Here is a 21430-nt window from a genome sequence, read left to right on the forward strand (position 1 = left end):
CCAAACCTCAGACTGCAACTGTCTCACCAAACCTCAGACTGCAACTGTCTCCATCAAACCTCAGACTGCAACTGTCTCACCAAACCTCAGACTGCAACTGTCTCACCAAACCTCAGACTGCAACTGTCTCACCAAACCTCAGACTGCAACTGTCTCACCAAACCTCAGACTGCAACTGTATCCACCACACCTCAGACTGCAACTGTATCCACCACACCTCAGACTGCAACTGTCTCCACTACACCTCAGACTGCAACTGTCTCCACCACACCTCAGACTGCAACTGTCTCCTTCCACCTTATATTCCTCTCTCCACCCAACCATATCACTCCTGTCTCCACCTCCCTAGTGTTGGGATCACCTTTGTGTGGGTTCTGTTTCTCTTTTAGACAGATTCTATCTTGTGTAGCCCAGGGTGGCCTTGAACTAACAGAGACCCCTCTGCCTCTGTCTCCCAAGTTCTGGGATTAAAGGTGTGTGCCACCACTCCCTGGTCTCTAGTGGCTTAGCTCTGCACTCTGATCTTCAGACAAGCTTTATTTGTTAAAACATAAGACAAAACATCTCTACAAATCTCATTTTGAATGCTCAGATCACAACTATCAAGACCAGTTCCCTGGTCCTGAGATAACCTGTTCAGTTTACGGAACAATTAGAGTCGATAGAAAGAGTCTGAAGTTACAGAGTTGTAACTGGTCTTTATTAACTATCTTCAGTTAGGTTTTGGCTACCCATTATCTTCTCTCATGAGGGTTGATGTGGGACTGGTGAAATGTCTCAGCAGTTAAGACCACTTGCTCCACAAAAGGTTCAATTTAATGTTTGCAGAATGATTTGAATTTTGAGATCAACAGGCTATCAAAGATGAGAAGGAGAAAGTAAACTCCCAGAGGTGGTGTGACCAAGCAGACTAAAAGCATAATCCCAGAGAACCGACTTTCCTTGGAGGATTGTTGTCATTATGCCTGTCTCTTCTTCAAGTATCTTCAGTGTCTCTCACTTGAACCTCTAATATAGTTCATTCTTTTTGAGTCTGGCCCAATAGATTGTCTAGCCACAGAGTACCTCAACATCTAACTCAAGTGTAAGCAATAGATTGTAGCAGAGGCTTCTCTCCCACCTGCCAATTCCCAAGACTTAATATTACTTATAAATGTTTGGCCAGAGGCTCAGGCTTATTATTAGCTAGCTCTTGCATTTAAATCAATCCATTTCTATTAATCTGCCTATTGCCTATGGCTGTGGTGTTACTTCATTTTCTATATGTCTTGCTTCCTTGGCTGCTGACTGGCATCCCCCAGACTTGGCCCTTCTTCATCTGTATCTCTGTTTGGATTTCCCACCAGGTTCTATCCTGCCTTACCATAGGCCAAAGCATTTTTATTTATCAACCAATGAAAACAACACATATTCACAGCATTCAGGATCACACAGCAATAGATGTCAAACATTATTCTTGCAGGACTTTGGGTGGGGTGGCTTAGGGCTATATTCCTAGTCCTTGGGAGACTGAGACAGGAGAATTGCTATGAGCTTCAGATCAGCCTGGGCTACATAGGGGGTTTCAGGGAAGCTTATATTGAAGAGTGAGACTCTGTCTCTAGAAACAAGACAATTGTGGTAGTTAGAATAAGATGGCCCCATAGGCTCATATAATTTGAATGCTTAGCATCAAGAGTGGCAATACTTGAGAAGGAACGGGAGATATGGCCTTGTTGGAGGAAGTGTGTCACTGGGTGTGAGCTTTGAGGTATCTAAAGCCCCACACCAAGTCTCCCTTTCCATTAGTGGACCAGGATGTGGCTCTCAGCTACTTCTCCAGCATCATGTCTGCCTGTGTGCCACCATGTTTTCAGCCACGATGATAATGGATTAAACCTTTGAAACATTAAGTAAGCCCTCAGCGAAATGCTCTCTTTTTATAAGACTTGCCTTGGTCATGGTGTCTCTTCAGAGCACTGACTAAGACACCAGTTTTGAAAAGTCAGTACGGTGGCGTATGCCTGCAATCTCAGCACTTGAATCAGAAGGTGGCTAGTCAGAGTTTAAGATGATCTCCTGAGCTATATGAGACCCCATATCAAAATCCAACCCTTCCCTTCCCTCAAAAGGACAACTATTGTAGGTTATAGTAATTTAATTTTTTTTATTTTGCTGATACATAATCTTCCCTCACCCCCCCCCCCCCCGCCCCGAGAAACCAAGGAAAAAGGAGCAGAAGGAGCAGGGACTTCACTCTGGGAAGCTATCAGAATGACACTTGTTACTTAAAACTATTGTCTCCTGTTTTAGTTACTTTTCTATTGCTGTGACAAAATGTGATGACCAAGGCAGCTCATAAAAGAAAGCATTTGATTGTGCTTACAGTTTCAGAGGGTTAGAGTCCATGATGGTGGAGCAAAGGTTGCAGAACAGTGGATAGCTCACATTTTGATCTGCAAGTAGGAGGCAGAGAGGGAACTTAAAATGGTACAAGTCTATTGAAACCTCAAATCCAGTCCCTAGTGGTAGTCTTCCTTCAGCAAGTTCCCAAATCTCCTAATCCTCCCCAAACAGCCACCAACATAAGCACAGGTACTCATGACCAAACATATGAGCCTAGGGGGGGCCATTCTCATCAAAACCACCACAGCTCCTTACAAAGGAAACAGTGGCTTAAAGGAGTCCGTGTGAGTCACAGAGATGCCGAGGACACCAGGAAGATCTTGGGGTCAGTCTATCAGAGGACATTGCAATAGCTACTTTTGCATAGGTGTGACAATACCTGACATAGTTTTAAAAAACATTTTAAGAAATTTATTTAGCATGTGTATGTGTGTGTGCAAGTGCGTGCACACTCAAGCGTGGCATGGCAAACACTTGCAGGTCAGAAGTCAGTTTGTGGGAGTCAGTTCTTCCACTTCACCATGTATGTCCCAGAGATCCAACTCAGGTTGTTAGGCTTGGCAGCAGGCACCACTGCACCATTTCGTTGACCCATAAACAGCTTTTAAAAGAAGGAAGAATTTATTTTGTGTCATGAATTCAGGGGGCTCTAGCTGTGTTCATTTGCCTCCATACACTTGGGCAGAAAATCATAGCAGGGGCAGTGTATGGACAGAGAAGAGATGTTTACAGTATGGAGGCTAAGAAGTAGAGAGAAGAACGTGACATCAGAAGTGATCAGGACAAGAAATAGCCCCAAGGACATGCCCCAGTGACCTACTTTTCTAATGAGGCCCCACCTACTTTCTTTCATCACCTTCCAATAATCCTGCCATATCATTTATGATGTGGAGCAAAACATAAGTCAACATGCAATGTATTCCTTAATTATTCTTCATCTTATTTTTTGAGGCAGGATCTCTTTTCAAACGTGGAGCTTGATGGTTCAGTAGAATGGCTGGCTTGCAAACCCTTAGATCCTCTAGTCCCCCTTTCAGAGGGATTATAGATGTACATCACAAGGCTTTTCTTTCTCCTCCCCATCATCCTCTTCCTCCTCCTCATTTTTCTCTTTGTAATGTGGGTTCTGAGAGAGCAAGCTCAGGTCATGATGCTTGCACATCAAGCACTGTACTGAATAAGCCATCTCCCCAGCCTCAATACTATCGTACTATGAATCTATCACAGTCATTCTTACATTAGGACAGAGCCTTTATTGATGTGGAATGCCCTTCTGTATGCTGTGAATATGTTTTATTACCATTGACTAATAATGAAGCTGATTTGGCCAACATCCAGGCAGAATAGAGTCAGGCAGAAAATCCAAGCAAAGATAAAGGGAAAAAGAAGGCAGAGTTGATGGAGATGCTGGCTGCCACCAGAGAAGCAAGATGTGCAGTAACAAGTCACAAGTCTCTTGGTAAAATATAGAATATTAGAAATGGGTTCATTTAGATTGTAAAAGTTAGTTAATAATAAGTCTGAGCTAATAGGCCAAACAATTTGTAACTAGGCTTCTGAATGTTTGTTTGGGAACTGGTACGTGGGAGAGAAACCTCCAGTTACATCTTATGATCTAGTCCTCTCTTAGAAATGCCATCATATATATCTTCCGACAGATGCTGTGCTAATCTCCGGGTCTCATTTGTTCTGATTAAGTTGACATTTTAAATTAGGCATCACAGGCTGGTATACATCCCGTTTATATATGCTTTTCAGATTGAGCACTTTTGATCAGAGAAAGGGGTTTCTTTTTTTCTTAAATTTTTAAAAATTGTTTTTATTGAGCCATATATTTTTCTCCATTCCCCTCGCTTCCCCCCTCCCCTTCTACCCTCTCCCATGGTCCCCATGCCCCCAATTTACTCAGGAGATCTTGTCTTTTTCTATTTTGCATGTAGATTAGATAAATGTATGTGTCTCTTAGGGTCCTCTTTGTTGTCTGGGTTCTCTGGGATTATGAACCGTAGGCTGGTTTTCTCTGCTTTATGTCTAAATGCCACTTATGAGTGAGTACATATGATAATTGTCTTTCTGGGTCTGGGTTGCCTCACTCAATATGATGTTTTCTAGATCCATCCATTTGTCTGCAGATTTCAAGATGTCATTATTTTTTTCTGCTGTGTAGTACTCCATTGTATAAATGTATCACATTTTCCTTATCCATTCTTTGGTCGAAGCGCATTTAGGTTGTTTCCAGGTCCTGGTTATAACAAGCAATGTTGCTATGAACATAGTTGAGCACATGTCCTTGTGGTACAATTGAGTATCCTTTGGGTATACACCCAAAAATGGTATTGCTGGGTCTTGAGGTAGACTGTTTCCTAATTTTCCAAGAAATCACCACACTGATATCCAAAGCAGTTGTATCAGTTTGCACTCCCACCAGCAATGCAGGAGTGTTTGTTCCCTTTAGCCCACATCTTCTCCAGCATAAGTTGTCATCAGTGTTTTTGATCTTGGCCATTCTGACAGGTATAAGATGGAATCTCAGAGTTGTTTTGATTTGCATTTCTCTGATGGCTAAGGATGTTGAGCATTTCTTTAAGTGTCTTTCAGCCATTTTAGATTCCTTTGTTGAGAGTTTTCAGCTTATGTCTGTACCTCATTTTTTATTGGATTATTTGTTCTTCTAATGACCAGTTTCTTAAGTTCTTTGTATATTTTGGAGATCAGCCCTCTGTCTGATTTGGGGTTGGTGAAGATCTTTTCCCATCGTATAAACTGCCTCTTTATCTTGTTGACCATGTCCTTTTCTTTACAGAATCTTCTCATTTATTAATTGTTTCTCTCAGTGTTTGTGCCTCTGGGGTTCTATTTAGGAAGTGGTCTCCTGTGCCAATGCGTTCAAGTGTGCTTCCCACTTTCCCTTCTATGAGGTCCAGTGTGATTGATTTTATGTTGAGGTCTTTGATCAATTTGGGCTTGAGTTGTGTGTGACTCAACTGGATCTATTTTCATTCTTCTACATATTGATATCCAGTTATGCCAGCACCATTTGTTGAATATGCTTTTTTATTTGATATTTTTTGCTTCTTTGTCAAAAATCAGGTGTTCATAAGTGTGTGGATTGATATTTGGGTCTTTGAACAGGTGCCATTGGTCCTCCTGACTGCTTTTATGCCAATACCAGGCTGTTTTCAGTACTGTAGCTCTGTAGTAGTTTGAAGTCAGGGATTGTGATGCCTCCAGAAGTTCTTTTATTGTACAGGACAGTTTTGACTACTCTGGGTATTTTGCTTTTCCATATGAAGTTGAGTATTGTTCTTTTGAGGTCTGTGAAGAATTTTACTGAGCATTGCATTGAATCTGTAGATTGCTTTGGGTATCATTGCCATTTTTACTATGTTAATTCTACCTACCCAAGAGCATGGGAGATCGTTCCATTTCTGGTGTCTTTTTCAATTTCTTTCTTTAAATATTTAAAGTTCTTGTCATATAGGTCTTCCACTTGTTTGGTTAGATTTACACCAAGATATATTATGCTATTTGTGGCTATTGTGAAGGCTAATGTTTCTCTGATTTCTTTCTCAGTCCATTTATCATCTGTGTAAAGGAGGGCTACTGATTTTTTTCGAGTTAATCTTGTATCCTGATACATTACTGAAGGTGTTTATGAGTTGTAGAAATTCCTTGGTAGAAGTTTTGGGATCACTTATGTAAAGAATCATATCCTCAGCATATAGTGAGAGTTAGACTTCTTTTTCCGATTTGTATCCCTTGATCTCCTTTTGTCTTATTGCTCTATCTAGAACATCAAGTACTATATTGAATAGATATGGAGAGAGTGGACAACCTTGTCTTGTTCCTGATTTCAGTGAGGTCGCTTTGAGTTTCTCTCCATTTAGTTTGATGTTGACTGTTGGCTTGCTGGATATTGCCTTTATTATGTTTAGGTATGTTCCTTGTATCCCTGCTCTCTTCAAGACCTTTGTCATGAAGAGATGTATTTTATCAAAGGCTTTTTCAGCATCTAATGAGGTGATCATTTGTTTTTTTTCAGTTTGTTTATATGGTGGATTTCATTGACAAATTTTTGTATGTTGAACCATCCCTGCATTTCTGGGATGAAACTGACTTGATCATGGTGGATTATTTTTCTGATGTGTTCTTGGATTTGGTTTGCTAGTATTTTAGCATCAATGTTCATGAGTGAGATTGGTCTGTAATTCTCTTTCTTAGTAATGTCTTCGTGTGGTTTGGGTATTAGGGTAATTATAGCCTCATAAAAAGAATTTGGCAATGTTCCTTCTGTTTCTATTGTGGCTACTTATTAGCTCTTATAACTTTTGTTAGCCCATTATTTTTATCTATGTTAGCCACACGGCTCAGTACCTTTCTCAGCGGGGCAGTTTACATCTTGCCTCTCTGGTGGTCTGGGCAGAACTGCGGAGGGAACTTCCTGCTTCCTAGAATACTCCTGTACTCATCGCCCTGCCTCTACTTCCTGTCTGTTTGACCCACCTATACTTTCTGCCTGGCCAATCAGTGTTTATTTAAAATATGATTGACAGAATACAGATAATTCTCCCGCACCATGTCAGTATTAGTTTTTTTTTTCTCTCTCTCTCTCTGGCTTTTGGAACAGTGTATTACTATATAGCTCTGGTTGTTCTGGAACTCACTGTGCAGACTAAGCTGTTCATGAATGCACAGAGATCCAACTGTCTCTGCTTCCAGAGCACTGATATTAAAAATGTGCTCCACCACCACCTGGATTGCTGCTCAGTTCTTGAGGGTCTGACTTGTAGCATTCTATGTGGTCTGAGTTCAGAGAGGCTCACTTTGTAGGGGGGACTAATTGTCACCCTCAATCCTTTGGGTCTGGCTTATTTCAAAAAGGAATTTGACTTGAAATATTGACATCATAGACTTTAAAACTGAAGGTTACTTTTAATTCAAGCCTTGATCCTCCTTGTTACTGGTGAGAGAAGGAGGTTAGATAACTGGATCAAAGTCACCCAGAAACTCATCCATGGCAACAGAAAGCAGATCTGGATGTGTGGGAGAGGCCACAAGAAGACTGCATAGAAAGTGCTTTACCCATGGTGCTATCCCCAGTACAGAACACTTTTATCATTTAGTATCTCCCTTTCTTTCCTTTCCCATTCCACCCCAGCCCCAGCCCTTCCAAACTGCATCAGCACTGTGATTTGGGGTTCAGCAAACTTCTTGCTGCCACATCCCAATAATGCTGACTCTTGCTTCTGTATCCTTTCGTGTTTTCTTTTGGTGTCTTTGTTTGCCTGTGTCATGGGTGACTCCCCCTTTTCCTTTAAGACCCCTTCTCTAGACTGCCTCACTGATTACAATTGCCTTCCACGAGACTAGATACAAGGTCTTTCCTAAGCCCCGTTTCGTGTCATCTGGTTTCTGACATGTCTATACTGCGTTTCAAACTGGTTTTATGCAATTCTTTTCCTTCATGAAACTAGAAGCTCCTCGAGATAGAAATGGCATCATGGTCTGCTTTGAATACCAGACTTTTCAGTGCAATGCCTGGCACACGATATAATTGCTGTTTAAATAGGTTAATGGCGTCTATTTCTTTTCCAGGACATTACCTAAACCTTTACTATCAAATTACATATTGAATCATTTTGATTGCAAGGCACAGAGATGCAGCTATGTGGGAGATTCACAAAGACACCCTTGCCCTCGGGAAGGCTCCATCCCAGCTGTGCCCCACGGCCCCTCTGTTGCTCTCTGTCCATACTGTGCATCTTCTCATCTTTGTTGTTGTTGGCTTCCTCTGCTCGTCTTTCCTTTCTACCTCCTTCTAAATTCAGCTTGCAGTTCACCTCAGATTCTTCTTGTCTTGATTTTTATCTGACCTTAGTTGACATTTGCAAAGGTAATAATCTAATAAGCTCAATTTAAACTTTGCGGAAGCACATCACAGGTTGGGGCTTGGCCTCTGGCAGAACTTCTGAGCATCTCTGGTCCAGGGAGCTAGGGAAGGGACTCTAAAATGTGATTTCTTGAGAGGAAACCCTGATAGAAGAAGAAATGACGGGGACAGACTGTCTAAGACCTCTTCTATTCTAGAACTGGGCACAATTCCTTGTGTTTTTGCCTTTCTTTATTCCTGAACAATTTAAGTTCCCAATCCTTCATTCCAGGAAGTCACTTCTATTTTCTCTACTCGGAAATTACAGAATTAAGGCATGCTGGTGCCAGGAGGCACCTCAGATTTTGTTTGCTTATGTGTGTTCTGTGTGACGTTAACCCCAGAAGACGGTCCATGAAGAAAAGCCAAGATAGTCCATCTCTTCCCTGGGATCCCGGCCCATAGAAGGAACACAATTCTTGGAGGTCTGCTTTGATTGGCAGGCACTCTGGTCCTCTGCACCAACCCACCCCTGGAGAGCTCAAATCCTCTCCATTGAAGGGGTTCCTGAAAGGGCTCCAAGGGCAACCAGCCATGATCTCTTTGACATTGTTTGCAAACTTGAGTCGGTGTTATGTGAATATGTGTGTGAGCGTGTTTTCCAAGACTGTTCATAGCTTTCAACAAATTCTTACAAATTAATCTGGACAGAAAGAAAAAAAAATAGTGGATAAGGACTTCTATGCTAAAGGCAGTTGACTGAGTCCCATTAGGGCAAACCTCTTTGTTCTCTTCCATGTTAAACACTGGATGTCCATCCTGCTTGTGTGGACAGGAGGAAGTACTTGACATGACCAAGCTGAAAAGGTCCTGATGACTAATCAGGGGCTTTGTCCTTTCATTTTTCTAGATACGTGTCAGTATAGGCCCATCAATTGGCCGCACATCGGGGAGGCTATGAATGTGTGTAGTGAACGGATACTCTGGAGGCCTCTATTCTGCTTCCTCTGCTCAATTTTTAGCTTAATTTAAAAGTACTCTTAAAAGTCTATTAAGGACAAACAAATGCAGGCAGCAGGAATGAGAAGTAAAATGTGATTTTTCCCAAGGATACACAGTGTATACAGATTTCCTTTGCCTTCCTCACCTCCTGTCCCAAGTATTTATTTATTTATTTATTTATTTATTTATTTATTTATTTATTTACTTAGAGGCAGGGTTTCTCCATGTGGCGCTGGCTGTCCTGGAACTTGGTCTGTAGACCAAACTGGCCTCAGACACTTGCTGGGATTAAAGACATGTGCTACCACCCCTCTTGTAATCAACGTCTTACCAATTAGTCTACTTTTTGGGTCAATAAATAAAAGTCCACATCTGATATTTTTTTTCTTAAATATTTACTTAAGGTCAACCACAGCGTTACTCATCTATCTATTAAAAGCTCGATGGACGCTTATACCAGATATCACGAACCTGTTTAAAATGTTACTTCTCCTATGAAGAAATTGTTAACGCTAACTTATCCAAAGATGCCCAACTCTTCTGCAAGCCGACACGGGAAAGTCCCGTTTCCGGTGTGGTTTGTTGGTGAGTGCTTCATCTCAGTTCTGTATAGACTCCTCTTAGGTTAGCAGGCTCACACACCTTGGGACAGATGCTCTAGTTTCAGCATCCCTAATTGGCCCTTCCTACCTGATGCTTGGTCCAGGTGGAGTGGGACGCCGCCCCCTGGTGGCAAGTGGGAGCCCGCGCAGTGCATGCTAATGAGTGCGTGGCGCTGCTCACTGATTGGTTGGCGCGAATTCCAGCTGCTTTGCATGTCGGCGGGTGCGAGGGTAGAGTCGAGGGGCGGCGAGCATCCTGGGCCCTGCGCGCTTAGCTCTCGGCGCCTCCAGGTCCACGCCCAGGCTGGCTTGTGAACTTGGGGGTTTTCCCTTTCCGCTCCCAGTCGTGTTGTGGTCGTGAATTTTTCCAGGGTCCAGAATGACGATCCGACACCAAGGCCAGCAGTACAGGCCGAGGATGGCTTTTCTCCAAAAGGTACCCCGGGTGTCCCCATCTGGACCCTGGAAGGTGGGCGGGGACCCAGTATGTGGAGTGTCCAAGAGAAGATTGGGCAGGGGCAGAGGGCGTCCCTCTAGGTGGGTTCACGCTGCTCAATTGTACTACATGACTTTTTTTTTTTTTTTTTTTTTTTTTGCTATATGTGGTTGCATTTAAAAACTATAATGATTTTCGCGTAAACTGTTTATAGTAGAGAATTTGAATGCAGCCGTGATGGTCGGCTGGAGGCCGAAAACAACCTGTTACTCAGAGGAGGGTGCTTGTGGCTGCGCGGGGATTTGAGAGAGCTGATATTGTTACAAGGTATCAGCTACTAAATGAATATTTCGAGCATTTTCCCCAATACTAAACAGCAGGATTCCCCCCTCCCCGTGGTGTGTGTGTGTGTGTGTGTGTGTGTGTGTGTGTGTGTGTGTGTGTGTGTAAAAGACTAGGGATATGTTGTGATCTGAGGGTTTGAGAGGCCCCCCCCCCCGCCACTTTGAGGGTGTATTTTCTGTACAGTCTGAACCTTTTCCTGTGGATGGCAAATGGCAAATGAACAGCACAGGGTGTTCGTTCACGATGGACATGGGGGAGGTGGAACGCACCTATGGGGTGATGTGTCTGGGGACAAAGTGGTTCATTTTGTTCTGGGCTTTTGAGTTAGAAAGCGTGGGAAGGGACATGCAGGGGCTTAGGTCCCAGGTCACTTGTCTATCCCCCCCTCTGGCTCACACCACTTTTCACGGTGCAGTGTGAAATAGGATTATCCTAATGAGCAGAATTAGCCCAATGCTTTGTGACAAGCTAGGTCCTGCCTTAAGCCCCTGGGGCTTAGCATCTGGGTGCAGTTGGTGACTAACTGTCCTAATCTACAAGATGGTAAAAGCAGGACAGTCCTGGGAACATCAGGACATTCGTCACACCTAGTTGTCTGCAGGAGGCCAGGTAGCAGAGGTAGGTAGATGTGAGGGTCATGCTGAGGACAGAAAGGAATACTGTCTCACTCGGACACATAAACAGTCAGTCAGCTTCCAGCTCCTAAAAGGACAAGAAGTCTGCCATTCAAAAGTAAAGCATCACCTTTAGATTGTGCCCCAGGACTGTCTTATCCTCCCATACAAGACGGCCTGGCTTGAAGGCTCAGAGTACCTGTCCGGAGCACTAACGCTCATTGAATCCCAAGCATCCTTTCCCTCGGCTTTCTGAGCAGAGTCTTGCTCTCCACTGCCATGCCCCCAATCTTAGCATATTTTACCTCCACCCAGCCTTCCTTGCCCCCATCCCCAGTCCCCTCACCTCCTTTCCAGTCTGTCTTCTTCTCCCTTCCATTCTACCTCCCTCACCTCTATCTCAAACCCCCTCCCCTCTATTTCATCTCTCGTTTACCTCTACCCTACCCCCTGGCCAAGCCTGATCTTCCACACAGCCTCTGCTCTCAGCCAGCTGTATGTACCTCATTGCCTCCCCACTCTTCTATGACGTCCTTTATACACATTGCTTTTTTCTCCCAAACTGAGTGACCTCTTTCACGTGATCCTCCCTGTTGGCTTCCCGGGCTCATGGGATGCTGTACCTGCTTTGCAGCCCGGCTTCTCAAGGTCCTGCATCCACTATCTCTCTGGCTCTGCCTCTCACCCAATTCCCATTCCTACCCTCCCCGAGTAAGAGCAAAGCAGCCCAGGCACTCAGAGTGGCCACTCATGAATGTTCTCATTTCTGTAGGAACCCCATACCCTTCCAGACATCCATGGGAACATCCCTTTCCCCCTCTGCCAAACTCCCACCCCTCTGTGAAGCAGGCTCTTCTGATTCCAGCGAGAGTGATTTCCCTCTCTGGGTCTACGGATTCTGTCCTCCTCACCCGCAACATTGCTTCCTGCATGCCTTGTGCTGGCAAGGATCCTGTCTACATCCTGTCTGTGTACACTTGGGTCCTGGGTTGGATCACAGAACCCCTTAGGTCAGCAGACAGAACAGAGCCTGTAGTAGGAGATCCTCAGATCCATTTCCCCCTGAGTTAGACAATCAGACTTTTAGAGGAAGGCCCAGACCAGCAGAATGTGGACCCAGGTGCAGGTACCATTGCCCACCCATTCACTGTGTGTTGTGAAGTGTGCTATGTCCAAGGTGGCTGAAGCTTCCCACACATTATCTCGTTTATTTTGTCAGACAGTGGCTACTCTCCCTTACAGAGAAGGATACTGAGGCGCAGAAAGGTTAGGCAACTTGTCAGTCATATAACCACAGGTAGAACTTGGAAACAATACAGGAGTGGGCCTGTCTGTGCAGGTGTGATACAGGGGACAGAGTTTTCCCATGGTGTAGGACAGGTGAGGAGCTTGTGAGAAGGCCTGTGTGCTAGAGGGACACCGAGCTGAGAACGGAAGGATAAATGGGAGAGTCTAGACAGGCAGGCAGAGAGAGAGAGAGAGAGAGAGAGAGAGAGAGAGAGAGAGAGAGAGAGAGAGAAGAGGAGAGGAGAGACAGAGACACAGAGAGACACACACACAGAGAGACAGAGTCAGAAAGCAAGACAGAGAGAGAGACACAGAGAGACAGAGTGAGAGTGAGAGAGAGAGAGAGAGAGAGAGAGAGAGAGCAGGTACAGAGAACATTTTCTCAAGGTGCGGAGGCAAAAAGACATAGGGAAGCTGGTGAGTTTGAGGGTATGTTGCTCTGTAGCAGACATATTTTAAAGCACAGGAGGGGACAGAAAGGTAGAAGGAGGTAGAGGGGACAATGATGAGCCCTTAGGATGCCTTGAAGGCAGTTTGATTCCCTTCCTACATCAAGGAACCATGGCAACATTTGGAACAGACAAGTGACATGGCTGATGGGTAATTAAGATGACCACTGAGGTGAGCCAGATGAGTAATGAGCTATTTTTTTCCCCTGAGTTAAGCAAGTAATTTAAGGGTCTCTGTAACCCCTCATAACTCCAGACACCCTGGAAATGGCAAGGAAAGCAATGCTTTTCAGGGGGACCTTTTCTCCTCCTGTGAGTCCAAGGGTTTCTATCCTCCATTTCCACCTCAAGCTCAACGCAGTGTCTACAGAGAGTGCCCTTTAGCCCAGTCGCTGCTCGTCTGGGATATCAGATCTTGTTCAAGGTGTGTTGAGGTCTGGGTACGTGGCTCAGTCAGTAGCATGTTTGTTCAGTGTCATGAAGCCCTGGACTTACTCCTCCGCACCATGTGCACTGGTTATGGTGGTGCATGCTTGGACTCACAGAGCTTGGGAGGTGGAGGCAGGAGGATTGGAAGCTCAAAGCCAGTCTTGGCCACTGTCTTAGGGTTCTTATTGTCGTGATAAAACACCATGACCAAAAGAAACGTGGGGAGGTAGGGGTTTGCTTTATCTTAACTCTTCCAGGTAGCAGTTCATCACTGAGGGACGTCAGGGCCAGAAACCTGGAGGCAAGAACTGAATTAGAGGCCATAGAGAGCGCTGCACCCGGGGTTGCTTCCCAGGGCTTGCTCAGCCTGATGTCTTATCACATCCAGGACCACGGCTCAGGGCAAGCACTGCCCACAGTGAGCTGCACCTTCCCACATTAACCCTTAATCATGAAATTCCGTATACACTGGCCTACAGGCCAATCCTATTGACATACTTTCTTCATTAAGATTCCTTTTTCCAAAGTGACACTAACTCGTGTCTAGTTGACATAAAAACTAGCTATCACAGCCACATAGTGAGTGCGAGACCTTGGCTCAAAAAGATAAGCGTGACAGGAAGGTGGAGACCCCCGTGCCAGGCCTTTACCGGGGGATTAGCTGACAGCATGTAGTGAGCATCAGTGAGTCGCTGTGGCCCCGTGGACCCTTCCTGTGGTTCTGGCCCACATACCTCAGTGTTGCTATAGTCACTCTCCTGGCCATTTCCACTTGCCAGTGGCCTGGGGATTCCTCGATGCCATGGCACGGAGCCCTCTGTCAGGTGACTTAGCTTTTCTCTGTGCCTTCTAGAATCTCCCTTCTACTTAGCAGGGACTGAGAAGCAGAGGCATCAAGGAGACCGAGGCAGAGGAAGGTATCACTGTCTCATGCCATCCTTTGTGTCTGGTATACAAAATGCAGCACCGAGTGCCAGGCGCCAGGGACACCAAGGAGCTTTGGGTCCAGTGAGAAAGACATATTGAATAAACAAGGAGACATGTGGTGCATGCATGGCTGTGACAGACGCTGCTGGAGGATGCACCGCTGTGCCTGGGACCAGGGGAGTCAGGTTTCCTAAGGAAGCTCATAAGCAAGTTAGGAAAAATTATCAGTGCTTTTTTTTTTTTCCAGGAAGAGAGGAAGATGAGCAACATCTTAGGCTGGTATAAAATACAGACATGTAGGATAACCTGTCAGTGTGAAAGACTCCTTGAGGCCGGATCACCAGGCCAGAGAGGGCATGGGGTGGGTGTTGCGGTGGGTGGATGGGAAGGTGGGAGGTAAGAAAGGCTCACAGCTGGGGAGCGTCACGTGACATGGTGAAGATCTGATGCTTCCTGTGTTTAATGAGATGCCGTTTGATGTCTTTAAAACCAGAGATGAATACGGCGGGTTAGTTTACATGCTACGGGGGTGATTCTGATGAGAGAGCTTGAGTGTGTCTTGATACTGGCTGCGCCTCAGGAAACGCTGACACCAAGCCAGGGGCTGATGGATCCCAGACTAGCCTCAGAATCCCTAAGCAGTGGAGAATGACCTCAGACTTCTGATCCTCCTATCTCCATCTCCCAAGTGTTGGTATTACAGAGGTGTGTCACCATACCCAGCTCGTGTGCTGCTGGGACTCAAACCCAGGGTTTTATCCAGGTACCCTACCAACTAAGATCTATCCCCAGCCCAAGCATTGGTCTTTCTAGAAGAGCTTTTTAGGTGGATTGAACATACATTTGAAATAGTGGCCCCTGAAGGACACTGGACAGCAATTGGATATATTGTGGGTACCCAATTTGGGATTTTACTAGCATGGAATACTAATTAGTACTCCACCATGCACTGGACACACCACCAACAAATAATGATCCCATTCAAAATGCCCATGGGACACTCTTTCTTAGTTTAAGGGGCAATAGGGACATGAGTGGATACCTAATCTCATCACTTAGGAGGATGATCTGGAGAACACCCTGAAGACTGTGGACCAGCTAAGGCAGAGACCGTAGTCCAGAGTGGGGTGGAGGACTTTCCAATGGGGCAGGATTTAGTGCATGAGATGTGCAGGACACAAAAGCAGAATCAATAGAAGCTGGCCACTGCTGTCTTTAGCTGGGGTTGCCTGCAGTGCCTTGCTGATCTAAGAGGAAGGTAGACAGAGCAGATTTGGGGTCAAGACCACCATGTAGTGGCCAGGCACGGGGTGCTGGTATATGTCTTTAATCTACTGAGTTGAGCTGACCATGGCTTATTTGCAAGGTCACATGCTCCTCAGTTAGAAAAACAACCCTGTGGTTTTGGGTCACTTTCCCCATCTCAATAAAGGAAAGAACTGATTATGACTGCCCCCTTGGGAGCACTCTCCAGTGCAAAGGAAAATTCCTGCCCCTGAGATCCTCCACTGTGAGTGACAGCTCCTTAATTTGAGGAGCAGCGTGGGTGTGGTAGGTGGGATGTCAGAGCCATCAAAGCCATCGTTTCGGATCCCTTTATAATGTCGTGGGTCCCTGGCTCACCCGCAGCCAAGTTTCAGCCTGAAACATGTGCATCTCGGAGGCCAACTCAGGGTCATTCAGGGGCCTAGTAGTGGCCTGGTTTTATGATGTTTCTGTGTTGCCTGGGAACGAGACCAGGCTGATGTTTCTTGTTATCTTGAGAGGCGCTGGAAACTGATCTTCCGGGGAGCAGGGTCTAGAGAGACGTCCGGCAGTGTGAAAGTGTACAGTGGAAGCCCCATGCAGGCTGAGTGGTTTAAATAACAGAAACGCACTTTCTCATAGTCCTTGAGATTAGAAATCTGAGCTCAGCCACAGCAGGGGTGGGTTCCTCTGACGTCCCTCCTCTTGATTTGTAGATAGCTGTTCTCTGTCCTCATACCTTCTTCTCAGCTAGGGCATAATCCTCTTCTCCTAAGGACACCAATTGTCTTGGAGGAGTACCTATGTGTATGACCACATTTGTGCTCTCTCTCTCTCTCTCTCTCTCTCTCTCTCTCTGTGTGTGTGTGTGCGCGCACGCGCGCGCGTGCACGCTTGTGTGGTGGTCATTGGGGCTGAATCCAAGGTTTTATGAAAGCTAGGTCATGCTCTTCCACTAGTCCTTGGTTTGTTCTTTCCATTAAAAATATTCTTTTTATTACATTTTTTAGTTTATTTGTGGAGGTGCACCTTTGCTCCACGCACGTGTAGAAGCAGAAGGACAACTTTTGGGAGAGAGTTCCCTCTTCACAGCGTGTGGCTCCCAGGAATTGAACTTGGGCTGTAAGACTTGGCTGCAAGCACCTCTACCCACTGAGCCCTTTGGCCAGACCCAGCCCTTGGTTTTTTAATACAGGGTCTTGCTGTGTAATGTAGGCTGACTCCAGCTGCTTGATTCTCCTGCCTCTGCCTGTCGAGCACTGGGTGGAACTGCGTGTATGTCCTCCCACACCCGGCCCTTACCATCTCTTTAAAAGACCCCACTTCTCAAATCAACTCTATTCAGAGATGGTGAGGGTGAAGACTTCAATATATGAATTTGGGGAATAGTCTTCAACTTCTAACAGTCTCTCAGAGTTGGCACCACCAGCTGAAAAACTCTGTCAGTTTTAAGTGATGGGGGAGAGCCCCTCAGAGGGATTTCTGAGGGGGAAAGTGAGAGAAATTGATCGGAATCCCAGTGTGCTGACTTCCTCACAATGTTCCCTGAGGCGAGTGTGATGAGCCCCCTCCCACGGGCTTCTCCTTTTTGTGAAGAGTGTCACACCTGCTAGAAAGAAATCTGACTCCCTCATTGTGGCTTTTAAAATAGCTCTCATTATTCCTCCTCTGAAGGTTATTTTCAAATTCTTAATAACTAGTGTTTTTTTGGTTTTTTTTTTAATGCAAAGGCTGCCGGCGACTCTCGGGTTCTAACTTTTAAGGTGGGAATCTGGCCCCTTCTCCAGTTTATGGGCCCACGTTTGCACGAAACAACTTTGTTTCATTTAACAAAATGATTTTGAGGGTGGGGAAGATAACTCAGTCAGTAAAATGCTTGGTTTGCAAGCGTGAGGACCTGAGTTCCATACCCAAAACCCACCTTTAAAAAAAAAAAGCCAGGTGTGGAGACGCACAGTTGTAATTTGTAAGGGGAGGCATAGCCAGGTGGATCCCCGGGACTCTGTACTCAGCATGCTTGGTGAGCGAGGGGACCTCAAAGACAAGGTGGGTGTGTCTGAGGGGCGACAACCAAGGTTGTCCTATAGCCTCACAATGTATACCTACACACATAAACATACATGTGTGCACGCACGCATGCACACAAACGTACACACACACACTTTAAGTGAATCTGGCCTTTCAGTTTTGCAGCTAACATGAGAGAAAGGAGTCTTGGGCTTTGACTTCAGAAAACTGAAGAGAACTCTGAGTTTCTGAGACGCACAGCTCAGGACCCTGGGAAGTCACACTAGTAAGAACATTGCGTCACATGTTATGATCCCTCCCACGTTTCTACCTTTCTGTTCGTATAGTTTCCTTGGTTCCCTGACCAGCTCTGCTGGGTGCCGCTATGCCCCATCCCCATCCAAAACCTCTACCGGGGCCTCTGATTCTCTTCGTCTCTGCTACTTGACCCCTCTGTCCTGAGACACTGCCGAGGTCTTACCTCACTGAAGGCCAAATACTGAAGCTCTGGGTGGATCTGAAATGTAGGTGTGTGTGTGTGTGTGTGTGTGTGTGCGCGCGTGCATGCATGTGCAGATGCGTTTGTGTGTGCGTGTGTACAGATACATTTCTGTGTGTGTGTTGGTATATATGAATGTGTGTATAGAAACTGGAAGTCAACCTTGGGTATTGCTCCTCAGGACCCATTCATCTTGCTTTTGAGACAAGGTCTCTCACTAGGACTCGGGGCTCACACGTTAGGATAGGCTGGGGAATCTGACTTCCAGCTCTGGGATTGCATGCCCAGAGTTTTACATGGATGGTGGTTCTGGGGATTGAACTTGGGTCCTCGTGGTTTTGTGGGTTAGTACTTTATAGGCTGAGTCATCTACCCAGTCCCTGGAATGCAATTTTGTTCCTGATGGTACTGTGAGCTTGGCAAATGTCTTTGCAGACAGAAATGTGTCGTACAGGGGCAGACCCTGATGCTGCTGGCTCTCGCCTTCAGGTTGAGCTTTGACCTTGGCTGCACACCAGATCCCAGCCTGTGTCTTGAGATGGTCGTTGAGCTGCAATTGCTAATTTTGCAACAAAGATGAAAAGCACCCCTGAGTGCTGAATGAGGTCATAGGCCCACGCTCTTGAGAAGGTGGGGGCCCTCCAGCTTCAGAGCAAGGTGGCTGAGGGGGTGGTAGCAGGGAGAACTTTGCAGTTCAGGGCTTCCCTGGATGATCTCTAACCTCCACGGTGGCTGGGTTAGTCTCTCTTTATTTTATTTTTAATTTTATTTTATTGTGGTAAGACTTTACATGAAATCTGCCTTAAATTTTTATGTGCACAGTGCAGTGTTAACAACAAATGATCCCAATATTGGACAGCATGTTTCTAGGACTTCCTCTTCTTAGCTGAAATTTTATGGCCATCAATTAGCAAATCCCCATTTCTTCTCTTAGTGCCTGGCATCCAGAAGTCTATAGGCCGCCTTTGCCTTGAAACGGTTCTTCATATGAGTGCCCTGTCTACTTTTGTGTCCGACTTCTTTCATTTACATTTACCAAGATGAATTAATGCCCAGTGCTCACCCGAATCTTTAACTATTGCAGCCTTGTCTTCTGGCATGTGTACATCACATATTACTCATCTTTTAACTTATTGATAGCTACCTATGTTCTTTCCTCATCTTGGCCCTTGTGAATAATGAAGGGGTAAACTTGGGGGTGGGGTGCAGACTTCCTCTCAAGATCCTGATTTCATTTCCTTTACATGATTGTCTGGGGTTGGAATGGCTGGATCACAGAGGTCCTTAAAGTCGATTTTTAATTTTGTTGAGCAATGCCTCTACCACTGTCTGAAGCAGCCTTGTGATCACCAGAGAACAAGCGTCAGCCTCCCCATGTCATGTAGAGGCTCCGTGCTCTTCATTGCCGTGAGCCTGTTGGAGTGCAGCCTGGTCTTCATGACTAAGGGCGATTCTGCCCGCCCTCTTTGCAGAGTTTTGGTAGTCACCTTCCTCTCCCAGCTCTTAAACCACTAGCATTGTCCCGATTTTTTTGGTTTGTGATTCAGTGTGTAATTTTGACCTCGTAAATACTACAGTGTATGCTAAGGCTTTCGATGCGTAACCACATTGAATCTTTGCGGTATCCCCGTGGTGATGTAGATGGTAGGTAGGCTTTAGTTTATGGAGAATCAAATAAATCAAGAAAATGTTCGACGTCAGCTTTGCATGTGTTTGTTTTGGATTCTGGGTGTCAAACTTAGGATGAGTGTGTGCTCTACCACTGACCCCCAGATTTAGCAATTACTTAAAACTTCTCACTTCTAGACTGGAGCAAAGCTTTGAACTGGGCTCTCGCAGCACCCAGAGCTTTTGCTTTGGTGCTAGTAAACTCATTTCCATGTTACTGTCTCTGTCACTCACTGAGGACTAATGGTGCATCTATGCTGCCTAAGGGTATAGTATCTCTGCTGCCTAAGGGTATAGTATCTCTGCTGCCTAAGGGTATAGTATCTCTACTGCCTAAGGGTATAGCTTTCGCTTTTTTTTTTTTGTACCCTCCCAGAGCTCAATAAATACCTGAATTTGTTTCAGTGGTGGAGTTGTGGTGTGGGATTCTCCTCTATTTGCTGTGAATCCCATTGGTTAAAAAAGAAGCTGCTTTGGGCCTATTGCAGCACAGAGCAGGGCAAGGCAGGAGTTCCATGCAGATAGAGGAGGAGAGAGTAGGCGGAGTCAATGAGAGGCCAGGTAGCCGCTGCAGGAGACAGACACTGGACGAATGGAACCTTGCAGGGAGGCGATACGCAGATGAATAGAAATGGGTTAGTTTAAGATACTAGAGCTAGCTAGCAATATGTTTAAGTGATTGGCCAAATATGAGTAATAACATAGTTTCTGTGTGATTATTTCAGGTCTGGGTGGCCAGGAAACAAATGACTGGTCTCTGACTATAAAGTTGGATTTTTGTTCCTGGGTTATCTAAGCATAGACCTGTTGCTAAGTTCCAAAGATGTATTAATTGCATACATGCTATTAATGTAAATGAATATAAGCATGGCAGCTTATGCTCCCAGCACCCCAATCAAAACAATCTAGAAATATGAAACCAAACACTCCAGAATTAGGAGCTTTTTGAGTATCAGTGTGGTGCCACAATCAAAAAAGTTCACACCAAAAAAAACCCCCTAAACAAACCCAAAACCAAACCAAACAAACAGAACAAAACAAAAAGCAAATACCACCACTACCAACAACAAAACAAAATAACAATCAAAATAAAAAAATAACCACAAAAAACAGTTCATGTGAAAAAATAATATAAAAAATTCTTATGGTTACATGTCAGAAACAGTACATGCAATAAAAATGAATTTTATGTTTAGACATAACAGGTTTCCATCTCTGAGATGTGCTGTGTATATGTAAATATCCCAGATCTGAAATTCAAAGTGCTTCTGGTATCAAGCATTTTGGATAAGGGATATTCACCCTGTATGTCTTTCTTTTTATAGACCATGTGCATATCCACATACATGTTTCTCTAGATCATTCTAACATAGTTGCTTCATTAGATACCATACTATTATCAAACCACATGCATCATGGAGGCATAAATTGCCGTGGTCCCATTTTAGAGAAGAGAAAGGAATCCCATGCTCTTAAATGGACTGTAGTTCTTCAGTTAAGAGAGAAAGGATTCCCAGGGTGGGGGGAGTGAGAACTTGGGATTCATTTTGCTTCCGACCACAAGCACCTTCAAGTTGCAAAAAGCCCTGTTTATCATAGCGGCTGCTCAATGTTGGAGGAGAAGTCGTCAGGCTAAGTCACAGGAAGGCAATGATGATAGAATCAA

General features: G+C 45.0%; 1 protein-coding gene across 2 annotated transcripts in view; it reads left to right on the forward strand.

Moving 5' to 3' along the window:
• The first annotated feature begins 10082 nt into the window (after positions 1-10082).
• The window catches only part of Rgs9 (regulator of G protein signaling 9), a 69319-nt gene continuing 57971 nt past the window's right edge, over positions 10083-21430 (forward strand). Inside the window, exon 1 of one of the 2 annotated variants that reach the window (XM_048446077.3) lies at positions 10083-10294. In XM_048446077.3, coding sequence (XP_048302034.1) covers positions 10238-10294 — 57 coding nt within the window. In that variant the 5' untranslated portion in view covers positions 10083-10237. The remainder of the gene's footprint in view (positions 10295-21430) is intronic. The other variant, XM_048446078.3, reaches the window with a different exon arrangement.

This window comes from Myodes glareolus, chromosome 9 (assembly GCF_982192425.1).
Source record: "Myodes glareolus chromosome 9, mMyoGla1.1, whole genome shotgun sequence".
Taxonomy (NCBI): Eukaryota; Metazoa; Chordata; class Mammalia; order Rodentia; family Cricetidae; genus Myodes; species Myodes glareolus.